Genomic DNA, 9,393 nt, shown 5'->3' on the forward strand with positions numbered 1-9,393 from the left:
GGTCAGCCTTCCTGGGAACACCCCCTCCCAGGGTCAGCCTTCAGTGACCCAACCTGTATATCTGGTTCCACCCCACTGCTTCTCTGGACTTTGGAGGTGGGAAGAGGCCCCGAGGGTGTGGGATACAGACTACACAACTGGGAATGGCTGCAGTAACCCGATATTCTGGGAAGGTGGTGGTGGTGACTGGGGGCAGTCGGGGCATCGGGGCTGCGATCGTGAGAGCCTTTGGTGAGTAAGGGTCTTCCCGCCTGTTGTCTGAATTGTAGGAGAGAAAGGATGACTGATGGAGGTTCCAGGGGTGGGGTGGGAAGAAGAGACTAGGGTTTATTTGTTCTTAAATTATTTTTATTTTTCTCTGCACATTTTTTGTTATATTTGGGTGAGGTTGTCAGATCCCTTGGAACTGGAGTTACAGACAGCTGTGAGCCACCACGTGGGTGATGGAAATTGAACCTGGGACCTCTGGAAGAGCAGCCAGTGCTCTTAACCACTGAGCCATCTCTCCAGCCCCTAAGTTTCATTCTTACATGAATCCATTTGAAGTGTTGGGTCTTTGCTGAGAGGTTGGTCATTAAGTTTTGCCACTGGCCTAGCAGTGGTTCGAGCACGCCTTTAAGCCCAGCACTTGGGAGGCAGAGGCAGGCGGATCTCTTGCATTTGAGGCCAGCCTGGTCTACAGAGTGAGTTCCAGGATAGCCAGGGCTAAACAGAGCAACTCTGTCTCAAAAGTTAAAAATAAATAAATAAAGTTCTTCCCTAGATGGGTCCCTAGCTACAAATTATAGCTTTATATTATTGCTTGTACGTTTGGGATTTTTCTAGAATCCAGTATGGGGGCCAAGCAGCAGCGAGTACTGGTAATTTGTAGCAAGGCTCTGGTCTTGTGAGAGGTCTGTCACGAGACAGTCACAAGAGCCGCCAGAGAGGCAGGTGCTTTGGGTGGCCACAAGAGGGCAGCAGAGGCAGTGACGCAAGTCTGCAGGGCCGGTAACGTTGTTCTCTTTCTCTTGACAGTGGACAGTGGGGCTCAAGTGGTTTTCTGTGACAAGGATGGTGAGTGAGTCAGTGTTCAAGTCTCCCTTGCCTCCATCAAGGAAGGGATCCGTGTCTAGCTCTCCTCCCTCGGACTCAGGAGTTCAAGCCCTGGCTTTCTTCCCTCAGATCCAGGGCTCCCCCAGCCCTCTACCCTCAGATTCCGGGGTACAAGCCTCAACACTCCTCCCTCAGATCCAGAATCTTTTTCTTGCAGAGGCTGGGGGCCGGGCTCTGGAGCAGGAACTCTCGGGCACTGTCTTCATCCCTGGTGATGTGACCCAGGAAGGAGATTTGCAGGTGAGTGTTTTCTGTCCCACACTCCATCTCCAGTCCCTCTCTCTAGCTATCTGTGCCCTTGTCAGCTCAGTCCCTCTGCCCCGCTTTCCCTTAGGTCTTTAGGAATGAACAGGACTTGAAACCCTTGCCTCCTGTAACAAGTTTCTGACTTCCCTGCACTCAGAAACTGTTATGTGCCTCCAGGTCTATCCTCAGTCTGGGCCTCTATCTCTGTCTGTCTGTCTGTCTGTCTGTCTGTCTATCTGTCTGCCTGTCTGCCTGTGTGTGTGTCTTTGCCTCAGTCTCTCTGCTCCCTACCAAGCTCTGGGTCTCTAGACCCTCCTTCTGATGCTCTGTCTTCTGCACACACACCCTTCCAAAGTCTTCTAAAACAGTGTGCTGGTTAGTGTTATATTGACTCCACACAAGAATCTCCCTAGAATATGGCCCCAGCAGACTGGCATGCGGGCAATCCTTTTGTTCATTTTCTTGATTAGAGGTTGATGTGGGAGTTTCCGCAGCTCCCTGAGGGTTGTGACATCGCTGGGCAAGTGGCCCTGGATAGTATAAAAAAAAAAAAATGGGCTAGAGGAGCCCGTGAGCAGTGCTTGTGCGCGGCCTCTGCCTCATGTGTCTGCCTTGAGCTTCTGTACTGGCTTCCCTCAGTGGTAGAGTTGTGACCTGGGAGCTGTAAGCTGACATAAATCCTCTCCTCTCCAGGTCACTTTTGGTCATGGTGGGTGTCACAGCAAGAGAAATGCTGACTCTGACAAACAGAACTGCACTGTGTCGCTCAGTCCTTTTAGTTGGAGTCCTTGGCTTCCTGTGTCCTCCCTCTCCCCCTCACACCTCGCCCTACCTTGTCTTTCTTCCTCATCAGCTGAGCTCATCCTTGCCTTGGGCCCTCTGGCTTTTCCAAGGCTGTCAACTCTCAGCTCATCACCTGCTCTTTCTTCTCTCCTCAGGCTCTGATTTCTGAGACCCTCTCTCGATTTGGCCACTTGGATTGTGTAGTGAATAATGCTGGCTACCGTAAGTTGTGTGGCTTGGGGCTAGTGTCCTTGGTGTCTGCTCATACCCCATTCCTTCCTCTTAAAAAATCACTGTATCAGCCGAGCGGTGGTGACGCACGCCTTTAATCCCAGCACTTGGGAGGCAGAGGCAGAGGCAGGCAGATTTCTGAGTTCGAGGCCAGCCTGGTCTACACAGTGAGTTCCAGGGCAGCCAGGGGTACGCAGAGAAACCCTGTCTCGAAAAAAAACAAAAACAAAACAGAAAATCATTGTTTATATGTGTGTATGTATGTATGTATGTATCTATCTATCTATCTATTATCTATCCTCTTCTATCTATCTATCTATCTATCTATCTATCTATCTATCTATCTACAAAGTGCTTGTGTATGCACAAGCAAGCACACACTCACGCACAGTGCTTGTGTGGTATCCAGTACAATGTGAGGGAATAGGCTCTCTCCTTCCGCCGTGTGGAATTGAGCCCAGGTTATCAGGCTTGGCAGTAACTATAAGGGTACAGTTGAACCATCTCAACAGCCCCAATCCTCGGTTTACCCCTTACCCAGGCCACAGCCCTCTCCCTCGTGTGTGTGTGTGTGTGTGTGTGTGTGTGTATTTACTTGCATCTTGCATGCATGTCTGTTCACTACTTGCATGTCTGGTGCCCACAGAGGCCAGAAGAAGGATTTGGATCCCTGGAACTAGAGTTACAGACAGTTCTGAGCTACTATGTGGGTGCTGGGAATTGAACTTTCCTAGTTCTCTGGAAAAGCAGCCAGTGCTCTTAACTAGAAATAAGAATCATCCCCCTTTCTGTTAGGGGTGCTGTACTCAATAAAGGAGGCCACACTGTCCCTCAGGATAATCCCAGAGCCTGGGCAGCTCCTGCCTTGCAGAAGGCTGATGGCCCCGGGGCCTTATTGGTGACAAGGACCACCCAGCCACACTTATCAGACTTTAGGTGGTGTGGCACTCTGGGAAATTTTCATCAGACCAACAGCTGCACTATAGAACAATGCGTCCCCATGGCAACAAAGGCTCGGGGAACACCCAGGCCTTCTTGAATCCCCTCCAAAGAGGACTGCCCCCTGGCCAACTGGGCTCCCTGTCTTAGCCGCTTTACTTCACATCATAAGGATTCAGAGTTGCCAGAAGCCCATCCTTACCTTCTTTCCTTAGGCTGATGTTTATCCAACACTGGTCATGTACCAAATTCTGTGTGGGGAGTGGTGTCTAAGCAGGGAAATTCACATTCCACAGTGAGGAGAACAGATACCAGCTGGAGAGCTGGGGCCTGGCTCAGCGGCAGAGCACCTACCCACAATCCCCCGAGTCCTAGAATGACAGGCACTGGCCAGCATGCCGAGTCCTGCAGAATGCTGCTGTACTCAGCCCTGTGCAGCCTCTTTCCTTGGCTTTCTCCCTCGCCCTTGGCCTCCTCTCTGACTCCATCATTCCTGCTCTCCCTCCCTCCCTCCCTCCCTTCCTCCTTCCCTCCCACCTTCCTGTCCCAGGCCTCATCCTCTGCTTCCCTTTAGACCCACCTCCACAGTTGCCTGAGGAGACCTCTGCCGAGAGCTTCCGCCGGCTACTGGAGGTGAACCTCCTGGGGACATACACCTTGATCAAGGTGAGACAGTTACAGCTGCAGCCGCTGTGCGCCCTGAGTTCATCATGAGCACACTGCTTGTGCCCCTTGGCTTGCTGTCATTATAGCACAGCTATCCTCAGTCTGTGGGTTGTGACCCCTTTGGAATGGAAGACCTTTTCACAGGGCTTGCCCAAGACAGCCAGAAAACACAGATAGCTATATTAAGATGCATACGTGCAGTTGTGAAGTAGCAGTGAAGATAAGTCTATGGTTGGGGGTCACCACCACATGAAGGGTGCAGCTCTAGGAAGGTTGAGAATCAATCGGGATCACTGTCCTAGGTAGGAAGCAGACACAGTCTACATCCACCGGGGAAGCTAGAGCCTCCTCAGAGTCTTCCAGGGGTTTCCAGGCCTTTTTGGATGTAGCAAAGAGGATGCTAAGAATCCAGAGATGAACCGGGCAGTGGTGGCACACACCTTTGATCCCAGCACTCAGGAGGCAGAGGCAGGCGGATCTTCTGAGTTCCAGGGCAGCCTGGTCTACAGAGAGTTTCAGGACAGCCAGGGCGACACAGAGACAGTCTGCCTTAAAACAAAAAACAAAAAACAAAAAACAAACAAACAAAAAAAGGATGAACCCAAAGGTGTGGCTGGGGCTCAGCTGGCAGAATGTTTGCTCAGCACGTGTAGCTCTAGCTTGGCGTCCTAGCACCAAGGATGATGGTGCAACCTGTGATCCCACCATGCAGGAGGTGGAGGAGGATTGGGTGCTCTTCACTAGAACCTCCGGTCAAGTCCCGGAAGTCTCAGTTATGGGGGATCTGATGCCCTCTTGTGGCCTGCACAGATACTGCACACATGTGGTTCACAGCCATACATGCAGGGAAAACATCCATGCACATGTGAAGGCAAGTAAGCAAGCAAGACTGTGCACACACACACACACACACACACACACACACACACACACGTCCCATGCCTAACACAAACATTTGGGAGGACTGGTTCAGGCTAGAGTAAACTGGAATAAAATAGACTAGGTGGAAAAGCGAGAGTCACATTGCGAGATTGTCAGCCAGGGACAGACATATCCAGGAAAGAGTCAGGGGATTGGACAAGCATTTATGATCGATAGCTCTGCACCTGGTACAAGGAAGAAAATAGCCAAGGAAGATACCTGGGGCCTACCAGGGATTGCCATTTTGGAAGGAGGAGAGGACATGAAGCTGAGTGGCATAAGGGACAGGGTGGGACACGGTGGTTCCGGGGTGTAAGGAAGAATGTGTGTGAGATGGGAGAGGGTGAGCCTGTCCCCTGGAGGAGAGCAGAGAACTCCCTCACAGTGCTGGGTTCAGAGACTTCAGAGCCCTCTGAACTTCTCATCTCATGTGTTTATGGCTTTCGACCTGAGATCCAGCCGTATTTACTGTCACTGGCCCCCACTTTAAGAGGAGAAGACGGGCCCCAGTGGGCAGGGTGCCATTGTACTCGAGATGATCTCACTATTGCAATATCAGTTACAGGACCGGAGGGCATGTGACAACCCATGACTGTCCCCAGGGATCTCTTATTCCAAGGCAAACTGAGGGTATTGTGTGACCAGTGTGGCTTTCTAAGGACAGAGTGGTCCAGGAAGAGGCTGTGAGGCTGCAATACCCACGGAGGAAAGGGAGAAGGCTGTATTCGGGGGCGGGGTGTGTGTGGAAGAGTTGTGGGGTAAACCACAGTAGGGATCCTCTTAGGTTCCTGTTCTAGGAGCCTCCTGAGGAGCTTGTTTGTGCTCGGTCCTGTGTAATGGGAAGAACAGCTCCAGTGCCCACAGCAATGGAGAACAGACTGAGCTCATGAGGGAATGAACACACCCGTGGAGGAGGGGCTCCAGAGAGCTGCAGAAGGTGGTGGAAAGCAGGACACATCCCAAGGCGCTCCCGCATCACATCCTGATCACAGAGTTCTTTATACAATCCAGATACACCACCTCCCTCTGCTGAATGAAACACCTTCCTCCTAGTTGGGCCAAAGAGCCAGGGTTCTGCATGGTATTTAGGTTTCCCTAGCTTGAAGGCTGGAGGCGGAAGAGCAGATGAAAGGAGAGAGAAGACAGACAGACAGACAGACAGACACACACACACACACACACACACACACACACACACAGAGAGAGAGAGAGAGAGAGAGAGAGAGAGCCAGAGAGAAAGAGAGCGAGAGAGCAGAGAGAGAGAGGTGCTTTGGCATACCATAGATGTGGCACTATGCCTGTGCCCATTGAGGTCCACTGGGCAGTGGTCGAAGTCCCACACTTGAGGATGCCAGTGGCTGTTCTCCAGGACCAGCTGTGGATGACGATCTATCCTCTCCATAGCTTGCCCTCCCCCACCTGCGGAAGAGCAGAGGAAACGTCATCAACATCTCCAGCCTGGTGGGGTCTGTTGGCCAGTCCCAGGCACTTACCTATGTAGCTACCAAGGTAGGCCAGCCCCTCTCCTCCCGCCTGTCCTTTGTAAGTGCTACAGCTCTGAGAGGAACGGTATCCTGGCAGTCGGTGTAACGGTTACAGCTTGGCTGGTAAGCTATCCTGACAGTCAAGAGCCTGCCTCTGCTCTGGTGAGAAGCAGGAGAGAACTGGGCAGAAGACAGGGTTTATATAGGATTTCTTGCGGGGCTTGGGGGGTCATGGAGCTTTCCGAGGTAGAGGTTGGTGGGATTTCAAGTCTAGAGTTTGGACTTTTTTTTTTTTTTTACAATGTAGGGCAGGGGCTGGGCTAGGTCCCATGGTTAGGGTGGTGAGGTTGTGGGTGGAAGCTGGCATTTGGAGATCCTCCCAGGAGGGACTGACCTCACTCACCGGCCTGCCTTGCCCCTAGGTGCTTATAGCTTTCCTAGCTCTGTTTGGGTCTCAGCTTTGAGCCTGTAATCTGCCCCCTCCTCCCTCTCTCTTCTCTCTCTCTTCTCTCTCTCTCTCTCTCTCTCTCTCTCTCTCTCTCTCTCTCTCTCTGCGTGTGCATGTGTGTGTGGGGTGGTAGTAGTCACAGAACAACTTGCAGGAGTCAGCTCCCTCCTACCTCATGGGTCTCAGGAACAAAATCAGGAACCTGGGCTTGTCAGCAAACATCTGTATCCTTATCAGTCAATTTTATTTCTTTTATAATCTTTGAGACATGCTATCCTGGAACTCTCTCTGTAGACCAGGCTGGCCTTGAACTCAGAGAGCAGTACAGTCATTACAATATATGTATTTATGTTTATTTTAAGTGTGTGAGTGTTTTGCCTGCACGTATGGATGGATGCCTTTCTGGCTCATGCTGAGTTCAGAAGAGGGATTCTGATCCCTTGGAACTGGGCCATCCTGTGGTGCTGGGACTGGAACTCGTTTCCCTTGTAAAAGCAGCCAGTGCTCTTAGCTGCCGAGCCATCTCTCCAGCACTGATTTTTATTTATTTAACGTGTCTCTGTCTATGTGTATCTCTTGATGTGTACACACGTGGCTCTGAGGACAACTTAATGGAGTTAGCTCTCTCCCTCTACCTTGTGGATCCCGGGGATTAAATTCAGGTTGCCCAGCTTGGCAGCAAGCGACTTTAATGCTGAGCCACCTTGAAAGGCCCTTCTAGATTTTGTTTGAGCCAGCGTCTCGGTCTGTAGCATAGCTAGGTTAGCACTGAGTTCATGGCAATCCACCTGTCTTAGCTCCCAAGTCTGGGGTCATAGATGTTCCATGGAGTATCCTACACTGCATTCCTCATTTAGTCTTGAACTCTGGCAGCTGGTAACAAACTGACCTGCACAGAACTTGTGCACAAGAAATATCTTCAAGACGGTTGAGGCTAATCCCATGGATGCTTCACCTTGCTGCCCGCTGCCTAGAAGAGGATGAGAGGGACTCCATCCTCAGAGACTAAACCCTCTCTGGTCTCTCTGCCTCTGCAGGGTGCAGTGACTGCCATGACCAAGGCTTTGGCCTTAGATGAGAGCCAATATGGTGTCCGAGTCAACTGGTGAGCTGATCAAAGTGGACACAGAGGCTCAGGGAAGCTGGGGAAGCCTGGACATAGCACACACGGCTCTCATTCCTTCTCTCCCTCACCTAGCATCTCCCCAGGAAACATCTGGACTCCACTGTGGAGAGAGCTGGCAGCCTCAACTTCAGACCCCAGGGCCACCATTCTAGAAGGCACCTTGGCCCAGGTAGGAGGTGCTGAGGGCTGGGAGGGATGGAGGGAGCTGGGAGGGTTGGGGTCTCTCTCCTCCCTTCCTTCTTCCTCTCCCTGTCTCTCTGTGTATCTCTGTCTCTTTCTCAGCTTCATATAATGGAGGCTGGCTTGGACCTTGCTATCTATATAGCTGGGTAGGGACAACTTCGGACTTCTGATTTTTCTGTTTCCATTTCTTGAGTGCTAGTGTTACAGGCATGTGCCATCAATAGTCATTCTCTCTCTCTCTCTCTCTCTCTCTCTCTCTCTCTCTCTCTCTGTGTGTGTGTGTGTGTGTGTGTGTGTATGTGTGTGTGTGTGTGTGTGCGCGCGCTCGCCCTGAGTGACTGTGTCTTACTCTCTAGCCCAGGCTGGCTTTGAACTCAGGGCAGAGCCCTTGACCATGTTTCTTGTTTGCTGAGATGACAGGTGTGAACCAACATGCCTACCAGGTGGGTTTTTTTTTGGGTGGGGGCTGCTCTTAATTTTCTTCCTTTCCTTCCCCAGCCCCTGGGCCGCATGGGCCAGCCAGTCGAGGTGGCGGCTGCAGCTGTTTTCCTGGCCTCTGAAGCCACCTTCTGTACAGGGCTTGAGCTTCTTGTGACCGGGGGTGCAGAGCTGGGGTATGGACGCAAGGCTAACAGAAGCAGCCTCGTTGAAGTCCCCATTCTCCTACCCTAATTCACACTAACTTATGTCCTACCTACCTCTTCCCTTCCTTCCCTTTTTGTGGTACTGGAGATTAAACCTAGGACGTCTTGTGTGTTAGGCTGAGGCTTTACCACTGAGTCACACCCCAGTGTCTCACTGGAGGATTCTAGGCAGGGGCTCTATCACTTAACTCAGGATAAGCTAGCTGCTGACAGCCAGGCCCTCTCTGTACCTGAGGTTCCTGTCTGCTTCCCTTGCACCTGCTCCTGGCCTCTCTAGCCCAGGGACTTAGCGTCCCTTCCCCAGCTTCTGATTCCTATGAACGCCTGCTGTTTTGGAGGTGTGCACTCTTAGTCTTAGGCTCCTCTCTTGGTCCACTTGCCCTTTTTCTTCTCTCTCTTCTTTTACTTTCTCCTCCCTCCCTCCAGTTTAGTCTGGACTCTTCCAGATGCCTCTGGCTGTACTCTCCCTTATAGCTGCAATAAAAACTGTCACTCCAGCAGTACCTTGGAGTGGTCATATCCTCATTCATTCATGAAGCACAACTCCAGCCCCTCACTGGGGCCTTCCAGGCAAGGCTGTGCCAGAGTGACACCTCAGGCACCTTCCTGGGAAATTCTAAACAGGTG

At 51.6% G+C, this 9,393-nt stretch overlaps 1 protein-coding gene across 4 annotated transcripts; it reads left to right on the forward strand.

The window, feature by feature from the left end:
* The first annotated feature begins 8 nt into the window (after window positions 1-8).
* On the forward strand, window positions 9-9,269 carry Hsd17b14 (hydroxysteroid 17-beta dehydrogenase 14). 4 transcript variants are annotated; one of them, XM_076934080.1, is made up of 9 exons: window positions 9-231; window positions 1,018-1,056; window positions 1,253-1,335; window positions 2,280-2,346; window positions 3,845-3,960; window positions 6,286-6,390; window positions 7,851-7,918; window positions 8,012-8,108; window positions 8,621-9,269. In XM_076934080.1, exons 1-9 carry the CDS (start codon window positions 144-146, stop codon window positions 8,792-8,794), a joined length of 837 nt encoding a protein of 278 aa, XP_076790195.1. In that variant the 5' UTR covers window positions 9-143; the 3' UTR covers window positions 8,795-9,269. The 4 variants fall into 4 exon arrangements, with proteins under 4 accessions (XP_076790195.1, XP_076790210.1, XP_076790219.1 ...); XM_076934087.1 differs by having other exon boundaries at window positions 15-231; window positions 3,869-3,960; XM_076934095.1 differs by lacking the exon at window positions 6,286-6,390.
* Window positions 9,270-9,393: the final 124 nt, after the last annotated feature.

This window comes from Arvicanthis niloticus, chromosome 1, assembly GCF_011762505.2.
Source record: "Arvicanthis niloticus isolate mArvNil1 chromosome 1, mArvNil1.pat.X, whole genome shotgun sequence".
In the NCBI taxonomy this organism is placed as follows: Eukaryota; Metazoa; Chordata; class Mammalia; order Rodentia; family Muridae; genus Arvicanthis; species Arvicanthis niloticus.

Excerpts from the sequence above, each read along its gene's own strand:
- Hsd17b14 (XM_076934080.1), top strand. The coding sequence starts at position 144 with ATGGCTGCAGTAACCCGATATTCTGGGAAGGTGGTGGTGGTGACTGGG. Across the intron at positions 3,961-6,285 it reads GGACATACACCTTGATCAAG|CTTGCCCTCCCCCACCTGCG; the intron begins GTGAGACAGTTA and ends TCCTCTCCATAG. Across the intron at positions 8,109-8,620 it reads TAGAAGGCACCTTGGCCCAG|CCCCTGGGCCGCATGGGCCA; the intron begins GTAGGAGGTGCT and ends TTCCTTCCCCAG.